General features: G+C 40.6%; 1 protein-coding gene across 2 annotated transcripts in view; it reads left to right on the forward strand.

Annotated features, from left to right (window-relative positions):
• prkacaa (protein kinase, cAMP-dependent, catalytic, alpha, genome duplicate a) overlaps window positions 1-20,842 on the forward strand; it is a 68,271-nt gene extending 47,429 nt beyond the window's left edge. The window contains exons 8-10 of one of the 2 annotated variants that reach the window (XM_061982107.2): window positions 36-158; window positions 20,208-20,372; window positions 20,438-20,832. In XM_061982107.2, the coding sequence (XP_061838091.1) occupies window positions 36-158; window positions 20,208-20,372; window positions 20,438-20,563 (414 nt within the window). In that variant the 3' untranslated portion in view covers window positions 20,564-20,832. Of the gene's footprint in view, window positions 1-35; window positions 159-20,207; window positions 20,373-20,437 lie in introns of both variants that reach the window. The other variant, XM_061982106.2, reaches the window with a different exon arrangement.
• The last annotated feature ends 2,590 nt before the right edge of the window (window positions 20,843-23,432 follow it).

Here is a 23,432-nt window from a genome sequence, read left to right on the forward strand (position 1 = left end):
GCGTGGCCTGACCAGACATTATTTCATGTTTCCAGGGCTACAATAAAGCCGTTGACTGGTGGGCTCTTGGGGTGCTCATATACGAGATGGCTGCTGGGTACCCCCCGTTCTTTGCAGACCAGCCCATCCAAATTTATGAGAAGATTGTATCAGGGAAGGTAAGTTGAAAACAATCTGAATTAAAACTGAGGCTACTTACAGGTAGGGATGGGTACCGGGTTCGGTACTTTTGTAGGCACTGACCGAACTCCATCGTTAGCACTAGGTATCAATTCACCTCAAATCAAAAGGTGCCATCAAACAGTGCCATATTTTGATATCTTTATTACACGTTTCCGTTTGTGCTGCTGCTGTTTCTTATGCCATTTAAGTTTTTTTTTAAAGTGTTTTCAAGTATATGTTTTTAGTCTTTAATAAGTTTGTGTTGGACTGACCACCATGGCGACTTTTGTACAAGAACTACTCAGGCGCTGATTGTTTGGGAATCTTTAGCGTCCTGTTAAACAGCTCATTCACTACCAGTGTTTCCCACAGGACAGGCATCTATTTGTGGTGGTGGGGTTGGGGGGTGGCGGCGGCAGCGGCGATGACCAAGAAGAACGCGGAGTTGGAATATAATTACAACATTTTATGTACATATTTATATACAGATTTGAACAATTAGTGATTCACTGAAATATATTTATTAATTGTGGTTCTTACAAAAAATATATCTTATAAAATATAAAAGCTAAAATGTCTCTTAAAGCTCTGCCCCCTTTAATTAGTGAATACTAAATAATTTAACTTTAGCCTACTACTACAACCATATTATTTACCAGCAACATGAAGTGAAACAGAGGCAGAGGTGTCCTGCCACAGTCAGTCAACCTCCTCCTCCTGCTGCTGCTGAACAGGTCGCACCTGTGGTCCGGACTGTAGGCCTACCTCCTCTCCAAGTCGAGCCCTTTTCGGCCGTTGAAAATATTTTTCTATACTCATCTGTGTGAAGGAGTGAACATCCAACATTAGAATTTATTACTAACGAGCAGAAGCGCTCTATGTACAGTGCCGTCTAACCTTAAGCGGCAGCAGCTCAACACATGCAGGGTTCAACGTTAAGGTTTTTTTCTACTTGCTCGACTTCTCAAATCTACTTGCCCCAATATTTTTACTTGTCCTGCCTAGGTTTTTTTCTGGCTGTGTAGTGCTCATGGCTTATATCTTACTAAAATCCTTCCCGTTGACTATTTACAACACTACACAGTAATTATTATTATTATTATCTATAATTACATTTAAATGGCATTGCATACATGTAAAATTAAATGCTATTTCACATTATTTGACCAGTAGCAGTTACACTCATCTGAACAGGTCAGCCACCTGTTTAAAGCCCGATCACAGTTGAAATCTTGAAATGAAGGGCCTTTAATGGCCAAAACATTAACCTGGACAGTATTTTAACAGCTGGTTGGCTCAGATTTGATTCTTTTCATTGCATTCACATGCTGCAGTGGACAGTGGACAATTTAGCTTCAGTCCATGTGTGTTTATTGACAACAGGGTTATAACCTGGACACGTTAGCTCGTCGGTATGAAAACAGGTGACTGTTATTACGTGCGTCTGCTCCGGCCCCCGAGTCAAACAGCGGCGGTGTTAATGAAGCAGCGTCAGGCTGCTCACCGTCAGTGAAACGCTCGGTGAAATCGCGGATTAACGTTGAATATATGACGAGCCGCGAGCGATGCAGCTATAACCTATCTACCTATAACATATATTACCCTCGTATTTTGATCCTGTCGGTCCGTTCTTCTTTTACTTCGTCTTCTTCGTCTTCTTCTTCTTCTTCTTCTTCTTCTTCTTCTTCTTCTTCTTCTTCTTCTGGCCCACCAGGTGAATTAAGTGCTATTGGCGGAGTTACAATGCATAGTAGGCTACCGCCACCTACTGCACCGGAGTTGTAACTACAAGCAACATTCACAGACAGAGTCCCATTGCTTTTATGAGCGGTCGAGCGAGTCAAAAGCCGAAAAATCCATTTGTTGCCGACGTAATTCTTTCGTGGCAGGCCGCCACAAATAAATGAATGTGTGGGAAACACTGACTACGGTTACCTTCTCACAGCACTGCTGTCCCTCCTTCATTGGGAGCACCACCACCAGCAGAAAGGAAACACACAGCTGCTGCCTGCTGCACACAAGCGTCAGATAGCTAAAGAACACAATGGAGGAGCAAAAGTTGTTTTTGAGTACAGGGAATTAAGCGTGTTGGTGTTCATCCATCCATCCATCCATCTTCTTCCGCTTATCCGAGATCGGGCCGCGGGGGCAGCAGCTTAAGCAGGGAAGCCCAGACTTCCCTCTCCCCAGCCACTTCGTCCAGCTCCTCCCGGGGGATCCCGAGGCGTTCCCAGGCCAGCCGGGAGAGATAGTCTTCCCAGCGTGTCCTGGGTCTTCCCCGTGGCCTCCTACCGGTCGGACGTGCCCGAAACACCTTCCTAGGGAGGCGTTCGGGTGGCATCCTGACCAGATGCCCGAACCACCTCATCTGGCTCCTCTCGATGTGGAGGAGCAGCGGCTTTACTTTGAGCTCCCCCCGAATGACAGAGCTTCTCACCCTATCTCTAAGGGAGAGCCCCGCCGCTCGGCGGAGGAAACTCATTTGGGCCGCTTGTACCCGTGATCTTGTCCTTTCGGTCATAACCCAAAGCTCATGACCATAGGTGAGGATGGGAACGTAGATCGACTGGTAAATCGAGAGCTTTGCCTTCCGGCTCAGCTCCTTCTTCACCACAACGGATCGATACAGCGTCCGCATTACTGAAGACGCCGCACCGATCCGCCTGTCGATCTCACGATCCACTCTTCCCTCACTCGTGAACAAGACTCCGAGGTACTTGAACTCCTCCACTTGGGGCAAGATCTCCTCCCCAACCCGGAGATGGCACTCCACCCTTTTCCGGGAGAGAACCATGGACTCGGACTTGGAGGTGCTGATTCCCATATCAGTCGCTTCACACTCGGCTGCGAACCGATCCAGTGAGAGCTGAAGATCTTGGCCGGAGGAAGCCATCAGGACCACATCATCTGCAAATAGCAGAGACCTAATCCTGCAGCCACCAAACCAGATCCCCTCAACGCCTTGACTGCGCCTAGAAATTCTGTCCATAAAAGTTATGAACAGAATCGGTGACAAAGGGCAGCCTTGGCGGAGTCCAACCCTCACTGGAAACGTGTCCGACTTACTACCGGCAATGCGGACCAAGCTCTGACACTGATCATACAGGGAGCGGACTGCCACAATCAGACAGTCCGATACCCCATACTCTCTGAGCACTCTCCACAGGACCTCCCAAGGGACACGGTCGAATGCCTTCTCCAAGTCCACAAAACACATGTAGACTGGTTGGGCAAACTCCCATGCACCCTCAAGGACCCTGCCGAGAGTATAGAGCTGGTCCACAGTTCCACGACCAGGACGAAAACCACACTGTTCCTCCTGAATCCGAGGTTCGACTATCCGGCGTAGCCTCCTCTCCAGTACACCCGAATAGACCTTACCGGGAAGGCTGAGGAGTGTGATCCCACGATAGTTGGAACACACCCTCCGGTTCCCCTTCTTAAAGAGAGGAACCACCACCCCGGTCTGCCAATCCAGAGGTACCGCCCCCTCGGTGTTCATAAAAAAAAAAAAGGCTCCATAATGTTATTTTGCTGACTCTCTTATTGAGTTGGAGGGTCAGAGCTATCAGGAAGAGCCGAGGGGTTGGGGTCAGTCTGTAAATGTCAGCTGGTGTAGGAATGACACAATGAGGGAGACTATGTATAATAATAATAATAATAATACATTTTATTTGGTATAGCACTTTTCAGAGCACTCAAAGACGCTTTACAGGATAAAAAATGAAAGTATAAAACAGTTCAAAATTATAATTTAAAATACAGGAAATATAAAAGAGGTACATTGTAAAATACGTAATAATACTGGACATTTACAAGACACAGAACACTAATCATTGGAATATCTGGAAAGTATTCACTTTTTCCACATTTTGTTATGTTACAGCCTAATTCCAAAATGGAGTACATTTATTTTTTTTCTTCAAAATTCTACCCACAACACGGCAATATTAAAATGTGGAAAAGTGGGGGTTTTTCGACATTTTTGCAAATGTATGAAATAGAAGAACTAAGAAATCACATGTACATGCATAGAAGTATTTACAGCCCATGCCATGAAGCTAGAAGGTCAGCTCTAACTTGCATCTTAATGTGGTCATTTCAGTGGGTTGGACATGATTTGGAAAGGCACACACCTGTCTATATACAGTGGGTACTAGAGATGCGCGGATAGGCAATTATTTCATCCGCAACCGCATGACAAAAGTCGTCAACCATCCGCATCTACCCGAATTAACATTTAATCAACACCACACCCGCCCGCACCCGCCCGTTGTTATATATCTAATATAGACGATGCAAGGCATTAGTGAGGTTATAAAGCTTTTGCCTGTTAAAGAAAGGAGACTGATCCAATGCAGCAATCATCTGGGAGCCGCGCTGAGCGCACCTCCAAGCACGTGGAGGTGCGATGTCCCTCGCACCCGGGCTCGCGCCCGAGGCTTCAGCGCGCACCGCGGCGCCCATCCTACTCGTCGCGGCCTAGCCCTAGCGGCTCTCGCTGCCGGCGACGGCCGGGTATGGGCCCGACGCTCCAGCGCCATCCATTTTCAGGGCTAGTTGATTCGGCAGGTGGGTTGTTACACACTCCTTAGCGGGTTCCGACTTCCATGGCCACCGTCCTGCTGTCTATATCAACCAACACCTTTTCTGGGGTCTGATGAGCGTCGGCATCGGGCGCCTTAACCTGGCGTTCGGTTCATCCCGCAGCGCCAGTTCTGCTTGCCCCACCCCTTTCGTGAGCGCACTGCGCGCGGAGTGACCCCTGTTACGCGCCCCCGGCAACGGGGGTGGCGGGCAGGTAAGCTGCGCGGGCGGAGCGTGCGGAGTGATCCCTGTTACGAGCCCCCGGCCACGGGGGTGGCGGGCAGGTAAGCTGCTCACCTGCTGCGCGTGACGCCGGCCGCGGCGAAGGCGGACGAGGCGGGGTGTCGGTGCAGTGGGCGCGGTGGTGACCCTGGACGTGCGTCGGGCCCTTCTCGCGGATCACCGCAGATACAGCTCCCGGTGGGGCCCTCTCGGGGGAAGGGGCCTCGGTCCCGGACCCCGGCAAGGCGTCCCTTCTACACTCCGTAAAAGTGTCCATCTCTTTTTTTCTTCTTCTTCTGTTGTGGCATATGCTGCAGGTGCCTGCTCGTTTTTCGTATGTGGGTAACAACATTTAACTATGTATATATTTCATATATATTTCCGAATTGGTTTAACTGCCACCCGCCTGAATCTATTTAAAATCAAATTTTTTTTTATTTCAACCGCCCGACCCGACCCGCGGATAAAATCCAATTTTTTTTTATTTCAACCGCCCGACCCGCGGATAATCCGCGGACTCCGCGGTTGTGTCCGCAAACCGCGCATCTCTAGCGAGCAGAGAACATAGTGAGTTCAGAAAGCATAAGAACAAGTATATACATTTGATTATTTACATTTGATTATTTAAAATCCGGGGAGGTGGGATGTGGTGGGGGGAGGGTGTTAGTCTAGGGTTGAAGTTGCCTGGAGGTGTTGTTTTAGTGCGGCTTTGAAGGAGGATAGAGATGCACTTTGTTTTACACCTGTTGGGCGTGCATTCCATATTGATGTGGCATAGAAGGAGAATGAGTTAAGACCTTTGTTAGATGGGAATCTGGGTTTAATGTGGTTAGTGGAGCTCCCCCTGGTGTTGTGGTTATGGCGGTCATTTATGTTAAGGAAGTAGTTTGACATGTACTTCGGTATCAGGGAGGTGTAGCGGATTTTATAGACCAGGCTCAGTGCAAGTTGTTTTACTCTGTCCTCCACCCTGAGCCAGCCCACTTTGGAGAAGTGGGTAGGAGTGAGGTGTGATCTGGGGTGGAGGTCTAGAAGTAAGCTGACTAGCTTGTTCTGGGATGTTTGGAGTCTAGATTTGAGGGTTTTGGAGGTGCTAGGGTACCAGGAGGTGCATGCGTAATGGAAAAAGGGTTGATATATTTGATGTAATATCACTGTTCTGCAGAACTTTCGACAACAAAGTTCTGCAGAACAGGATTGTCCTTCGTCTGTAAAAAGCAACACTTCCTATGGTTACCGTCGTGTTTGGCTCATCTATAAATTTGTCTTGTGAACCACAAGCTTACACTCCAACATGATTGCTCACAGTCAGTTTAACTACATATCGTGACACTTACTAACTCATATACCAGTCTAAAGTGAAGATTCTAACCTGTGGAATCATTTCTATAGTTTGAAAACATCCAGCGGGCGGCATTGAAGGGTTTAGTATGTTGTATTAAACCCACAAAGCCCACCTAACTATTTTGATGCTGTTTTGCAAGACCAGTGTCACGTGACTTCAAACTTGACACCTCATTGGCTGGTTGTGAGACAGGATCGATTGCTTCAGCCTTATTTTTACCGGAAGTGAGTCTTACTTTTTAAAGCAGCACATTTTTTTTTACACTGAATTTATACTATGAAAATCATTGTTTACCTTGAAAATCATTTTTAACCTTGAAAAAAAAAAATTTACCTTGAAAATTTTTTTTTACCATAAAAAAATTGTTACCTTAAAATTTGTTTTTACCTTGAAAATCATTTTTTACCTTGAAAATCATTTTTTACCTTTGAAAAAAAAATTTTACCTTGAAAATCATTTTTTACCTTGAAAATCATTTTTTACCTTGAAAATCATTTTTTACATTGAAAAAAAAATTTTACCTTGAAAAATTTTTTTTTCCTTGAAAATCATTTTTTACCTTGAAAATCATTTTTTATCTTGAAAAAAAATGTTACCTTGAAAAAAAAAATTACATTGAAAATCATTTTTTACCTTGAAAATCATTTTTAACCTTGAAAAAAAAAAATCACCTTGAAAATTTTTTTTTACCTTGAAAATCATTTTTGACCTTGAAAATCATTTTTTACCTTGAAAAAAAAAATTTACCTTGAAAATTTTTTTTTACCTTGAAAATCATTGTTTACCTTGAAAATCATTTTTTACATTGAAAAAAAATTTTTACCTTGAAAAATTTTTTTCCCCTTGAAAATCATATTTTACCTTGAAAATCATTTTTTACCTTGAAAATCATTTTTTATCTTGAAAAAAAAATGTTACCTTGAAAAAAACAATTACCTTGAAAATCATTTTTTACCTTGAAAATCATTTTTAACCTTGAAAAAAAAAATTCACCTTAAAAAATTTTTTTTACCTTGAAAATCATTTTTTACCTTGAAAATCATTTTTTACCTTGAAAAATATTTTTTACCTTGAAAATTTTTTTTTACCTTGAAAATCATTTTTTACCTTGAAAAAACAAATTTACCTTAAAAAAATTTTTTACCTAGAAAATCATTTTTTACCTTGAAAATCATTTTTTACCTTGAAAATCATTGTTTACCTTGAAAATCATATTTTACATTGAAAAAAAAATTTTACCTTGAAAAATTTTTTTTCCTTGAAAATCATTTTTTACCTTGAAAATCATTTTTTATCTTGAAAAAAAAATGTTACCTTGAAAATCATTTTTTACCTTGAAAATCATTTTTAACCTTGAAAAAAAAAATTCACCTTGAAAAATTTTTTTTTACCTTGAAAATCATTTTTTACCTTAAATATTTTTTACCTTGAAAATTTTTTTTACCTTGAAAATCATTTTTTACCTTGAAAATCATTTTTAACCTTGAAAAAACAAATTTACCTTAAAAAAAATTTTTACCTAGAAAATCATTTTTTACCTTGAAAATCATTTTTAACCTTGAAAAAAAATTTCTACCTTGAAAATCATTTTTAACCTTGAAAAAAAAAATTTACCTTGAAAATCATTTTTTACCTTGAAAATCATTGTTTACCTTGAAAATCATATTTTACATTGAAAAAAAAATTTTACCTTGAAAAATTTTTTTTCCTTGAAAATCATTTTTTACCTTGAAAATCATTTTTTATCTTGAAAAAAAAATGTTACCTTGAAAATCATTTTTTACCTTGAAAATCATTTTTAACCTTGAAAAAAAAAATTCACCTTGAAAAAATTTTTTTTACCTTGAAAATCATTTTTTACCTTAAATATTTTTTACCTTGAAAATTTTTTTTACCTTGAAAATCATTTTTTACCTTGAAAATCATTTTTAACCTTGAAAAAACAAATTTACCTTAAAAAAAATTTTTACCTAGAAAATCATTTTTTACCTTGAAAATCATTTTTAACCTTGAAAAAAAATTTCTACCTTGAAAATCATTTTTAACCTTGAAAAAAAAAATTTCTACCTTGAAAATCATTTTTAACCTTGAAAAAAAAAATTTACCTTGAAAATTTTTTTTTACCTTGAAAATCATTTTTTTGTGTGAATGTGAGTGTGAATGTTGTCTGTCTATCTGTGTTGGCCCTGCGATGAGGTGGCGACTTGTCCAGGGTGTACACCGCCTTCCGCCCGATTGTAGCTGAGATAGGCTCCAGCGCCCCCCGCGACCCTAAAAGGGAATAAGCGGTAGAAAATGGATGGATGGATGGCATTTTTTTATACACTAAATTCTAAATCACTGAATTTTTCTTTCAATTCCATTTCCAGCATAGTTCCTAGGGACATAGTTCACAAAATTCAAACGCAAAAAATCTTGTTGGATAAATTCACTGTCAAAAAAACCCTTTCCTAATAAGACACCAATTAACCTCCATGCGCAACTAAAGTATTTTTTTTTCTTTTAATATTTTCTTGAAACTGGATGTCCTGGCCCTGCACAATTCTTTACACTTCAAAATACATCTATGTAATAATAAGTAGGATTAGAACATTTTAGCAAAATGCTTGTTTTCAAATACAGGAAGTTCTTGCTACTTCATTTTACACACTAGCATTTTTTTGACATGTACCACAATAATATCGTACCGTGAGATTTGATTTACCATTACATCCCTATAAAAATACATTTACATGAGAAATGAACAATTTACCCAAATGTTCCTTGCTTGGGTGTGGGTTTCGATCAGAGGGTGTCGCCTTTTGAGATGAAGGACCATATAAATAAACTTTGATTTATTCAACATCTCTTTTACCTTCTATTAAAGACTGTTGTTGGCCGAGGTGGCCATGAGCAGAGAACCATACCAACGACGCATTTTACTTTTCTTGAATTCAATAGTGTTTCTCACCTTTATTAAAGTGGTGCCATTTGCAGCTTTCTTCGGCCCTATGGTGGATTCTTTTGCAGCAAGACTTGTTTAAAAAACACAGACCAGTACTTACCCGTATTTTCCGCACCATAAGCCGCCCCGTGTTATAAGCCGCGCCTTCAATGAACGGCATATTTCAAAACTTTGTCCACCTATAAGCCGCCCCGTGTTATAAGCCGCATCTAACTGCGCTACAGGGAATGTCAAAAAAACAGTCAGATAGGTCAGTTAAACTTTAATAATATATTAAAAACCAGCGTTCTAACAACTCTGTTCACTCCCAAAATGTACGGTAATGTGCAAATGTGCAATCACAAACATAGTAAAATTCAAAATAGTGCAGAGCAATAGCAACATCAATAACTTAATGTTGCTCGAACGTTAATGTCACAACACACAAAATAAACATAACACTCACTTTCTGAAGTTATTCTTCATTCATAAATCCCTCGAATTCTTCTCCTACGGTGTCCGAATTAAAAAGTTGGGCGAATACGGGATCCAAAATGGCCGGCTCCGTCTCGTCGAAGTCATCAGAGTCAGTGTCGCTGTTGTTTTTCCAGCAGTTCTGTGAATCCTGCCTTCCGGAAAGCTCGGACCACAGTTGAGACCAAAATATCCGCCCAGGCATTTACGATCCACTGGCAGATGTTGGCGTATGTCGTCCGGCGCTGTCTCCCTGTCTTAGTGAAGGTGTGTTCGCCTTCGGTCATCCATTGTTCCCACGCCGTTCGCAGTCATGCTTTAAATGCCTTGTTGACACCAATATCGAGCGGTTGGAGTTCTTTGGTTAATCCACCCGGAATGACGGCGAGTGTTGTATTTGTGTGCTTCACTTGTTTTTTGACACCATCTGTGATGTGGGCGCGCATGGAGTCGTATATCAACATGGACGGAGCTGCGTGAAAAAAGCCACCCGGCCTCTTCGCGTAAACTTCCCTTAACCACTCGCTCATCTTTTCTTCATCCATCCATCCCTTCGAGTTAGCTTTTATGATGACGCCGGCTGGAAAGTTCTCTTTTGGCAAGGTCTTCCTTTTGAATATCACCATGGGTGGAAGTTTCTGGCCAATAGCATGGCAAGCTAGAACCACAGTGTGTCGCTTAGTAGGAGCCATTTTGTGGTCTTTACAGATGTAAACACACAAAGGAAATGAAACGTAATACCCGCGCGCTTCTTCTTCTATGGGGGCGGGTGCTTACCTTGGCGTAGAAGAAGAAGCACTTCCTCTTCTACGGGGAAAAAAGATGGCGGCTGTTTACCGTAGTTGCGAGACCTAAACTTTATGAAAATGAATCTTAATATTAATCCATATATAAAGCGCACCGGGTTATAAGCCGCACTGTCAGCTTTTGAGTAAATTTGTGGTTTTTAGGTGCGGCTAATAGTGCGGAAAATACGGTATATGGAATAAAAGCTGGGCAAACAGTATAACCTAGACCACAGGTGTCAAACTCAAGACCCCGGGGCCCAGATCTGGCCCGCCACATGATTTTTAATGGCCCGTGAAAGCCTGGAAATAATATTTCTTTCTTTTTCTATTTTGACAGAAAAAAAAGACTTTTACTGCATGCAATTGTATATATTTTAAACTGTATGTATCTAACAATGCAACAGATATTATATTATCATACATTCTAAACCATACTTGCCAACCTTGAGACCTCTGATTTCGGGAGGTGGGGGGGTGGGGGGCGTGGTCGGGGGTGGAGCGGGGGGCGTGGTTAAGATATATATATATATATATATATATATATATATATATATATATATATATATATATATATATATAAGAAATACTTGACTTTCAGTGAATTCTAGCTATATATATATATATATTTTATTACATATATATATATATATATGTGTGTGTGTGTGTGTATACATATATATATATATATATATATATATGTATATATATATATATATATATAAATAAATAAAAGAAATACTTGAATTTCAGTGTTCATTTATTTACACATATACACACACATGACACTCATCTACTCATTGTTGAGTTAAGGGTTGAATTGTCCATCCTTGTTCTATTCTCTGTCACTATTTCAGAACACACACATTATACAAATATACATTATAAAATCAATAAGCTCTAATTTGGGAGTCTGAATTAGGATCAGAAGTTCCTATATAAACATTGCGTACTCACGTCGCCATTTTGTATTGATTACTGCAGCTGTGCACTGGATTCATTCACAAATACAAACTACAACTCACAAACACTTTTAGAGTTAGGCTCCACCATCAGAATGTGTACTTAAACTTATAAAGATCACATGGATATTATTCAGTGAGTTGATTCACCAAAACTAACCTGTTATACAGGAGGAAAAAGCACACAGGACGTTTCAATTGTTCACAGACTGGTCGCGCTCATCAGAATGACAAGACACTTCCGGTCTGCAGGTGATAGCATTCAATTGGGAAGAAACGCCCTACTGCCCCCTACTGACCAATGTGAATACTGATAAATGTGTAATGACAGCTCCAAAAACGAATTCAAACCACAAAATAAAATAAAAAAATCAACACAAAAATGTGACACATTATGAGTGGGTCACATATGCATGTACAGTAGATGGCAGTATTGTCCTGTTTAAAAGTGTCACAACATTGCTGTTTACGGCAGACGAACTGCTTTACGGTAGACGAAAACTTGACTGCTGTTGTTGTGTGTTGTTGCCGCGCTGGGAGGACGTTAATGAAACTGCCTAACAATAAACACACATAAGAAACCAAGAACTCGCCCTCCATCATTAGCTGTTTATATTGTGGGAAAGCGGACGTGTGAACAGGCTGTCAACACGTCACTCAGGTCCGCATGGAGCTGGAGGGGGCGTGGCCTCCAGCTCGGCCTGCATTTCGGGAGATTTTCGGGAGAAAATTTGTCCCGGGAGGTTTTCGGGAGAGGCGCTGAATTTCGGGAGTCTCCCGGAAAATCCGGGAGGGTTGGCAAGTATGTTCTAAACATTGTTGGGGTAAAAACATGCATAAATATCTACCGTATTTTCCGCACCATAAGCCGCCCTGGGTTATAAGCCGCGCCTTCAATGAACGGCATATTTCAAAACTTTGTCCACCTATAAGCCGCCCCGTGTTATAAGCCGCATCTAACTGCGCTAAAGGAATGTCAAAAAAACAGTCAGATAGGTCAGTCAAACTTTAATAATATATTAAAAACCAGCGTGATGTGGGCGCGCATGGAGTCGTATATCAACATGGACGGAGCTGCGTGAAAAAAGCCACCCGGCCTCTTCGCGTAAACTTACCTTAACCACTCGCTCATCTTTTCTTCATCCATCCATCCCTTCGAGTTAGCTTTTATGATGACGCCGGCTGGAAAGGTCTCTTTTGGCAAGGTCTTCCTTTTGAATATCACCATGGGTGGAAGTTTCTGGCCATTAGCATGGCAAGCTAGAACCACAGTGAAGGATGACTTCTCATTCCCTGTGGTGCGAATATTCACCGTACGTGCTCTCGTTGTATCCACAGTGCGGTTCACAGGAATATCAAAAGTCAGTGGAACCTCGTCCATGTTGATAATGTTCTCTGGCCGGATCTTTTTTTCAGCTATCTTGTTTTTACAATATGCACGGAAAGTAGCCAGCTTTTCTTGAAAGTCTTTAGGCAGTTGCTGTGAAATAGTAGTCCGTGTGCGGATGGAGAGATTGCGTCTTTTCATGAACCGGATCCCTGACGCTTAGTAGGAGCCATTTTGTGGTCTTTACAGATGTAAACACACAAAGGAAATGAAACGTACGGTATATCCACGCGCTTTTTCTTCTTCTACGCGGGCGGGTGGTTGCTTACAGTAGAAGAAGAAGCGCTTCCTGTTCTATGGGGGCGGGTGCTTACCTTGGCGGTTGCTTGCGTAGAAGAAGAAGCGCTTCCTGTTCTACCGGGAAAAAAGATGGCGGCTGTTTACCGAAGTTGCGAGATCGAAACTTTATGAAAATGAATCGTAATATTAATCCATATATAAAGCGCACCGGGTTAAAAGCCGCACTGTCAGCTTTTGAGTAAATTTGTGGTTTTTAGGTGCGGCTAATAGTGCGGAAAATACGGTACATGTATCTTTCTTTTATTCACGTTACAAGCGGCCAAAACTGTGACTTGGCCCTCAATGAGAACCACTTTGACAACCCGGACCTCGACAATATAAGAAAACTACGTTGAACTATTACCAAAATAGTTGGGCTGTACTAAAACCTGGTGTCGTTTCCTAATGAAGACTTGGCTTGACGCTCCTCTTCTTCCTCCTGCTTGCCGCGGCAACAACAAACCACAACTCCAGACGCTCCTCTTCGTTTTGTATCGTTTACTTGTCAACTTAATCATTCCAAAATGTCAAACAATAACCACGTGGGAACAAATGAATGGCAAAATAAAGAGAGAGTGTTACAGTAAGAAAGAGTAAGAGCGGGGGCAAAAAACTGTCTCCATTCCACCATACCTGACTACCATTACCCATAATGCACTGTGTTTAGTTAGTTGAGTCTTTATTTACATTAAGCTCAAAGACAGATATGTTATGCACCAGATTATAGCCAGAGGTGGGTAGTAACGCGCTACATTTACTCCGTTACATCTACTTGAGTAACTTTTGGGATAAATTGTACTTCTAAGAGTAGTTTTAATGCAACATACTTTTACTTTTACTTGAGTATATTTATAGAGAAGAAACGCTACTTTTACTCCGCTACTTTTATCTACATTCAGCTTGCTACTCGCTACTAATTTTTATCGATCTGTTAATGCACGCTTTGTTTGTTTTGGTCCGTCAGACAGACCTTCAAAGTGCCTGCGTTTCAACAAATACAGTCACTGGTGACGTTCACTCCGTTCCACCAATCAGATGCAGTCACTGGTGACGTTGGACCAATCAAACAGAGCCAGGCGGTCACATGACCTGACTTAAACAAGTTGAAAAACTTATTGGGGTGTTACCATTTAGTGGTCAATTGTACGGAATATGTACTATACTGTGCAATCTACTAATAAAAGTTCCAATCAATCAATCAAAAGTGTGAAGGAAAAAAGACCCTTTTTTATTTCAACCGTACATCCCGTCAAAAGCCTAAAGACTGACTGCACAGTTCCTGTCTTCACAATAAAAGTGCCGCTCCATCGCGCCTGCGCTTTCAAAACAAGAGTCTCCGAAAGCCAGCGCAAACAAGCTAGCAAGCTACGGAGTTTGCCGCCAATGTATTTCTTGTAAAGTGTATAAAAACGAATATGGAAGCTGGACAAATAAGATGCCAAAAACCAACCGCTTTCATGTGGTATTAGACAGAAAGGAGGAACTTTTTTTCTCCTCCATTTGAAAACGTGGACGCTATCATCACTACTGTCTGATTACAATCAATGCAAGTCATCAGAATCAGGTAATACACCAACTTATATTCTTGTCTTCATGAAAGAAAGGAATCTATATGTGTTAAACACGCATGTATATTCATTAAAACACCTTTAACATGTAAACAAAAACGGCAAAATAAATAAATACAAATTATATACTGTATATATATATGTGTATGTATATATATATATATATATATATATATATGTATATATATATAAATGTGTGTGTGTGTATATATATATATATATATATATATATATGATATGTGTGTGTATGTTACTCATCAGTTACTCAGTACTTGAGTAGTTTTTTCACAACATACTTTTTACTTTTACTCAAGTAAATATTTGGGTGACTACTCCTTACTTTTACTTGAGTAATAAATCTCTAAAGTAACAGTACTCTTACTTGAGTACAATTTCTGGCTACTCTACCCACCTCTGATTATAGCTCATTTCCATCTGCAGTCCCTGGATACCTAAATTAAAGGGATACAAAAATCATGCAATAAAATGATGACAATAAAATCATACTATAGCATGTAATCAAATGAAGAAAAGTCATAAAATGCCCTTTCATGGACACATACTTAATATACAATACAACAACACCTCATTTACATCATCACACAAAGACAATACATGCTCTTGTTGTCATCATTTGTAAAAACAACCAAAATTTTAACACACACACCTCACAATTTACAACAAAAATGCTCTGATGGATAAATATAATACACATTAAGTTGACATGTCAATCATAGTGCCCACCTTAGTGACCGTGTGAGCAGCTTTGATTGCTCCAAAGCCACTTTTTAACTTCAATTGTGAATGAAGAGTCATCTTTTAGACTATTCAAGTTTTTAGTGAGGTCGTTCCATTTCTTTAACGCTTTATATGAAAAGGCTGATTGTGCAAAAGATGTTTTACATGTGTGTACGCTACACTGCCCCCTGGTGGAGGCTCCTGTGTTTCTAGTTGTCACAGCAGATGTCAACTGGACAAAGTGCTTAAGTGGCGCTGGTGCAGTGTTATTTAGGATTCGATTGGGCCATTCGTATCGATGCTAATCTTTGAATGTTAGCTAAATTGTCCAAACCTTATCACCACACAGATCCTTCCGCCATAAATACAATTAAACAGTTACATATTCTTCACTGTATGAAGGCAGTATAAAATAGTGCGTCATCAAATTATTCACACAAATAAAGTGTGACTTATAATTACTCTAAGCATGCAATATGTACATTGTCATTAGGGATGTCCGATAATGGCTTTTTTGCCGATATTCCGATATTGTCCAACTCTTAATTATCGATACCGATATCAACCGATACCGATTTAAACCGATATATACAGTCGTGGAATTAACACATTATTATGCCTAATTTGGACAACCAGGTATGTTGAAGATAAGGTCCAGTAGTAAGAGTCCAGTCCATAGTGGATCTAACATAATATTGTGAGAGTCCAGTCCATAGTGGATCTAACATAATAGTGTGAGAGTCCAGTCCATAGTGGATCTAACATAATATTGTGAGAGTCCAGTCCATAGTGGATCTAACATAATAGTGTGAGAGTCCAGTCCATAGTGGATCTAACATAATAGTGTGAGAGTCCAGTCCATAGTGGATCTAACATAATAGTGAGAGTCCAGTCCATAGTGAATCTAACATAATAGTAAGAGTCCAGTCCATAGTGGATCTAACATAATATTGTGAGAGTCCAGTCCATAGTGGATCTAACATAATAGTGAGAGTCCAGTCCATAGTGGATGTAACATAATAGTGTGAGAGTCCAGTCCATAGTGGATCTAACATAACAGTAAGAGTCCAGTCCATAGTGGATCTAACATAATAGTAAGAGTCCAGTCCATAGTGGATCTAACATAATAGTGAGAGTCCAGTCCATAGTGGATCTAACATAATAGTAAGAGTCCAGTCCATAGTGGATCTAACATAATAGTGAGAGTCCAGTCCATAGTGGATCTAACATAATAGTGTGAGAGTCCAGTCCATAGTGGATCTAACATAATAGTGTGAGAGTGCAGTCCATAGTGGATCTAGTTAATAGTGTGAGAGTCCAGTCCATAGTGGATCTAACATAATATTGTGAGAGTCCAGTCCATAGTGGATCCAACATAATAGTGAGAGTCCAGTCCATAGTGGATCTAACATAATAGTGTGAGAGTCCAGTCCATAGTGGATCTAACATAACAGTAAGAGTCCAGTCCATAGTGGATCTAACATAATAGTTAGAGTCCAGTCCATAGTGGGGTCAGCAGGAAACCATCCCGAGCGGAGACAGAGATGTTCCCAACCGATGCACAGGCGAGCGGTCCACCCTGGGTCCCGACTCTGGACAGCCAGCACTTCATCCATGGCCACCGGACCTGTGTGTCTCCCCCTCCACAAGGGATAGGGGGGAGCAGAGGAGAAAGGAAAAGAAACGGCAGATCAACTGTCGAAAAAGGGGGGTCTATTTAAAGGCTAGAGTATACAAATGAGTTTTAAGATGGGACTTAAATGCTTCTACTGAGGTAGCATCTCTAACTGTTACTGCTAGAACATTCCATAGTACTGGAGCCCCAATAGAAAACGCTCTATAGCTTGCAGACTTTTTTTTGGGCTCTGGGAATCACTAATAAGATGGAGTTCTTTGAAGGCAGATTTCTTGCCGCAATGACAGTTTGAAAGAAAAAAAAAACAGCTTTGTTTTATTAGTCAACATTGCAACTTTTTCTAAATGACATTTAACCTTGAAGCTTTTTTATTTCACTTTTGTTATGTTTTTGTTTATTTGAATAGTATTTTTAGAATGTGCCGTGGGCCTTTAAAACATTAGCTGTGGGCCGCAAATGGCACACTTTTGACACCCCTGCTATAGATAATAAAAAGCAGAGCCTGGCGACGCATGCGCATTTATCATAACTCTCTCTCTCTCTCTCTGTCTCTGCCCCTCCCTCACCAATGCTGCTGTTTTTTTGTTTTCAACCCCTTCTTAACCCTGAACGTACATTGAAAATACACACAACCCTAACTCAAAATGCCGGACATTTGAGGCATTTAAGAAACTCCGCCCTGACAGCTCCGCAAAAGAGGACATGTCCGGTGAAAAGAGGACGTATGGTCAGTCTATCCTAGCCCGTTAGCTGCTAGCATGTCGTGTGTTGTGCCTCGGTGTGCATTGTTTACACAACCTGCGTTACGCTACTTAATATGTCCGTGTGGAAACTCGTTCGGTACACCTCCGAACCGAACCGGGACCCCTGTACCAAAACGGTTCAATACAAATCCACGTAGCGTTACACCCCTAATGATTACTAGTAGACTAGATGAAAGTAAGACAGATAATGATTACTAGTAGACTAGATGAAAGTAAGACAGAATGATTACTAGTAGACTAGATGAAAGTAAGACAGATAATGATTACTAGTAGACTAGATGAAAGTAAGACAGAATGATTACTAGTAGACTAGATGAAAGTAAGACAGAATGATTACTAGTAGACTAGATGAAAGTAAGACAGATAATGATTACTAGTAGACTAGATGAAAGTAAGACAGAATGATTACTAGTAGACTAGATGAAAATAAGACAGATAATGATTACTAGTAGACTAGATGAAAGTAAGACAGAATGATTACTAGTAGAATAGATGAAAGTAAGACAGAATGATTACTAGTAGATTAGATGAAAATAAGACAGAATGATTACTAGTAGACTAGATGAAAGTAAGACAGAATGATTACTAGTAGACTAGATGCAAGTAAGACAGAATGATTACTAGTAGACTAGATGAAAGTAAGACAGAATGATTACTAGTAGACTAGATGAAAGTAAGACAGAATGATTACTAGTAGACTAGATGAAAGTAAGACAGAATGATTACTAGTAGACTAGATGAAAGTAAGACAGATAATGATTACTAGTAGACTAGATGAAAGTAAGACAGAATGATTACTAGTAGACTAGATGAAAGTAAGACAGAATGATTACTAGTAGACTAGATGAAAATAAGACAGAATGATTACTAGTAGACTAGATGAAAGTAAGACAGAATGATTACTAGTAGACTAGATGAAAGTAAGACAGAATGATTACTAGTAGACTAGATGCAAGTAAGACAGAATGATTACCAGTAGACTAGATGAAAGTAAGACAGAATGATTACCAGTAGACTAGATGAAAGTAAGACAGAATGATTACTAGTAGACTAGATGAAAGTAAGACAGAATGATTACTAGTAGACTAGATGAAAGTAAGACAGAATGATTACTAGTAGACTAGATGCAAGTAAGACAGAATGATTACTAGTAGACTAGATGAAAGTAAGACAGAATGATTACTAGTAGACTAGATGAAAGTAAGACAGATAATGATTCCTAGTAGACTAGATGAAAGTAAGACAGAATGATTACTAGTAGACTAGATGAAAGTAAGACAGAATGATTACTAGTAGACTAGATGCAAGTAAGACAGAATGATTACTAGTACACTAGATGCAAGTAAGACAGAATGATTACTAGTAGACTAGATGAAAGTAAGACAGAATGATTACTAGTAGACTAGATGAAAGTAAGACAGATAATGGTTATGACAGATAATGATTACTAGTAGACTAGATGAAAGTAAGACAGATAATGATTACTAGTAGACTAGATGAAAGTAAGACAGATAATGGTTATGACAGATAATGATTACTAGTAGTCTAGATGAAAGTAAGACAGATAATGGTTATGACAGATAATGATTACTAGTAGTCTAGATGAAAGTAAGACAGATAATGATTCCTAGTAGACTAGATGCAAGTAAGACAGAATGATTACTAGTAGACTAGATGAAAGTAAGACAGATAATGGTTATGATAGATAATGATTACTAGTAGACTAGATGAAAGTAAGACAGATAATGATTACTAGTAGACTAGATGAAAGTAAGACAGAATGATTACTAGTAGACTAGATGAAAGTAAGACAGATAATGATTACTAGTAGTCTAGATGAAAGTAAGACAGATAATGGTTATGACAGATAATGATTACTAGTAGTCTAGATGAAAGTAAGACAGATAATGATTCCTAGTAGACTAGATGCAAGTAAGACAGAATGATTACTAGTAGACTAGATGAAAGTAAGACAGATAATGGTTATGATAGATAATGATTACTAGTAGACTAGATGAAAGTAAGACAGATAATGATTACTAGTAGACTAGATGAAAGTAAGACAGAATGATTACTAGTAGACTAGATGAAAGTAAGACAGATCATGATTACTAGTAGACTAGATGAAAGTAAGACAGATAATGGTTATGACAGATAATGATTACTAGTAGACTAGATGATTACTAGTGGACTAGATGAAAGTAAGACAGATAATGATTCCTAGTAGACTAGATGAAAGTAAGACAGATAATGAGGTCAAGTGAGTCATTAGGAGCAAAGTGGAAGAAGAGAATGTTCCAGTCAGATCAAATAAATGATTACATCCAAAGAGAGGAAGAATTCCCCCGTCAACGTTTGCTCTTTTTTTTCTGCAGGTGCGCTTCCCCTCCCACTTCAGCTCGGACCTGAAGGACTTGTTGAGGAACCTCCTGCAGGTGGACCTCACCAAGCGCTTCGGCAACCTCAGGAACGGCGTCAACGACATCAAGGGCCACAGGTGGTTCGCCACCACCGACTGGATCGCCATCTATCAGAGGAAGGTGAGCCAAGCGCCCCCCCCCCTAAACAAACCACGCCCCCTCACTGTGGGCGCCGTGCGTTGCAGGTGGAGGCCCCCTTCATCCCCAAGTGCAGAGGGCCCGGCGACACCAGCAACTTTGACGACTACGACGAGGAGGAGATCCGAGTGTCCATCGCAGAGAAGTGCGCCAAGGAGTTTGCCGAATTTTAACTTCCTTTGCTGGTTTGGAGTTGGGGGGAGAGGATGTCGGGCGGACTGCTTATTTGTGTTAAGTCCCTCCCCCTTTCCCGCCTTGCCTCCTGACAGGAGAGGCAGGCCCAGCAGCGAGGGAAAGATCCAACAGAACCAGCAGTGTTGCCTTCTTCACATCTTTTTGCTTTGTTTCTCAGCTGTTACCTGTTCACCTCTACCATCCTTGTTCACCTCTACCATCCCTGTTCACCTCTCCATCCCTGTTCACCTCTACCATCCCTGTTCACCTCTACCATCCCTGTTCACCTCTACCATCCCTGTTCACCTCTCCATCCCTGTTCACATTTACCATCCCTGTTCACCTTTCCCATCCCTGTTCACCTTTCCCATCCCTGTTCACCTCTACCATCCCTGTTCACCTCTACCATCCTTGTTCACCTCTACCATCCCTGTTCACCTCTCCATCTCTGTTCACCTTTACCATCCCTGTTCACCTCTCCATCCCTGTTCACCTCTACCATCCCTGTTCACCTCTACCATCCCTGTTCACCTTTACCATCCCTGTTCACCTCTACCATCCCTGTTCACCTCTCCATCCCTGTTCACCTCTACCATCCCTGTTCACCTCTACCATCCCTGTTTACCTCTACATCCCTGTTCACCTCTACCATCCCTGTTCACCTCTACCATCCCTGTTCACCTCTACCATCCCTGTTCACCTCTACCATCCCTGTTCACCTTTACCATCCCTGTTCATCTCTACCATCCCTGTTCACCTCTACCATCCCTGTTCACCTCTACCATCCCTGTTCACCTCTACCATCCATGTTCACCTCTACCATCCCTGTTCACCTCTACCATCCTTGTTCACCTCTACCATCCCTGTTCACCTCTACCATCCCTGTTCACCTCTACCATCCCTGTTCACCTCTACCATCCCTGTTCACCTCTACCATCCCTGTTCACCTCTTCCATCCCTATTCACCTCTACCATCCCCCGCTCGCCAAGCAAGTCTAAGGTCCTTAAGCTCGACTCCTATCTGGAGGGGTCGTCACACCTGCTGTTAAGGTACCCTCCCTTGTTCTTCTTCTTTGTTGATAGCCCGTCACCTCCGCTCCCATCCCAAGCAATACCCAGTCCAACAGACGTGCCTATCTATCGCCATGCCAACCGCCGCCCAGCTTTAGTCACGACACGTGTAAAAAGATCATTTCTTCCTTGTTCAAGCTCTTATTTCATGCATGGAGTAGACGTGCACAGGTGCATCTCAGTCAATTACAATATCTCCTTTAGACTCTCCTCACCAACGCGGGTAAATACACTTTTACACCTGGTAAAAAAAAGGTATTAGAAACATGAAATGTGTTCTCTTTATTTACATTGTAGATTGTCACATCAAAACTATGTGGAGTTATGTACTTAACAAAAGAAAAAGTGAAATAACATGTTTTATATTCTAGTTTCTTCCAGTTTGCTCTGATTACTGCTTTGCACACTCTTGGCATTCTCTCCATGAGCTTCAAAAGGTAGTCACCTGAAATAGATAAAATTAAAATTCCAGCAGCAGTGTACAGAATTGAGTAAAAAGTAAATAATGAGGGTATGAATGGAAACAAAATAGAAAAATATTACAATAAGAATAAATATAAAAAGCAACCATGAGAATAACAGTAAAATAAGAATATAAGCAGAGAAACTAGGCAGTAGTGACCATCTTATGAAAAATGGTTTTCCCTTCACAGGTGTGCTTGAAGCTACAGCCGCCACACCTTAGAAATAAGCTTGTTGTTTTTAAATGTCAAAACAAATAAAAGTTGATGTATTGTAGCCTCAAAACAAATAAAAGTTGATGTATTGTAGCGTCCAGAAGAAGTCACACAAAGTCCGATGCCATTTTTAACTTTTATTGCCAATCTTATACTAACAACCGTGGCTTATGCTAACAAGGGTGGCTATTTTTGAAGAACGTGGAATATAAAACATGTTTTTCAGTTATTGCATAACTCCACATGTGTTCATTCATAGTTTTGATGTGACAATCTACAATGGAAATAAAGAAAGCTCATTGAAATGAGAAGGTGTGTCCAAACTTTAGGCCTTTTTCAAATCAGTTCACATTTACACATTCTAGATAAAATGGAGGGTTTTTGAAGCACTCGACTGCTATTTGGTGTACACACACACACACACACACACACACACACACACACACACACACACACACACACACACACACACACATACATGTCTTGCCTACTTTGTGTGGACCCACGTTTGGTTAGTAGGTTGGGAGGGCCCCCCTTTCCACTATAGCTAGAATGATGGAAAAAATGTATATCTACCACTAGATGGGAGTAGAGAGTTGCAACCTCACTTCAGAATGCAAAACACACAAAGTAAAAAAAAATATTTTACTTCTGTAGTTGTGAGGACCAGGAAAATGTCCTCACAAGTCAAAAGGACCTCACAGAAAGGTTGGTTTGTCAAGTGTATGTCCACACAAGGATGGTGAGACAAGTGCGCACACACACACACACACACACACACACATTTTTGTATTCCTTACCTTCCTGAGACCTCCGAACTTGTTCACGGGTTCTCATATGGAAGGTACTTTTCCTTGCTGATATCTCAAGAAGGGTAGAAATACAAGAACAAACACACACACACATATTTTTGTATTTCTCTACCTTTTTGAGACCTCCAAACTTGTTCACGGGTCCTCATATGGAAGGTACTTGTCCTTGCTGATGTCTCAAGAAGGCTAGAAATACAAGAACACACACACACACACACATACATGTCTTGCCTACTTTGTGTGGACTCACGTTTGGTTAGTAGGTTGGGAGGGCCCCCCTTTCCACTATAGCTAGAATGATGGAAAAA

This window comes from Nerophis lumbriciformis, linkage group LG24 (genome assembly GCF_033978685.3).
Source record: "Nerophis lumbriciformis linkage group LG24, RoL_Nlum_v2.1, whole genome shotgun sequence".
NCBI classification, from domain to species: domain Eukaryota; kingdom Metazoa; phylum Chordata; class Actinopteri; order Syngnathiformes; family Syngnathidae; genus Nerophis; species Nerophis lumbriciformis.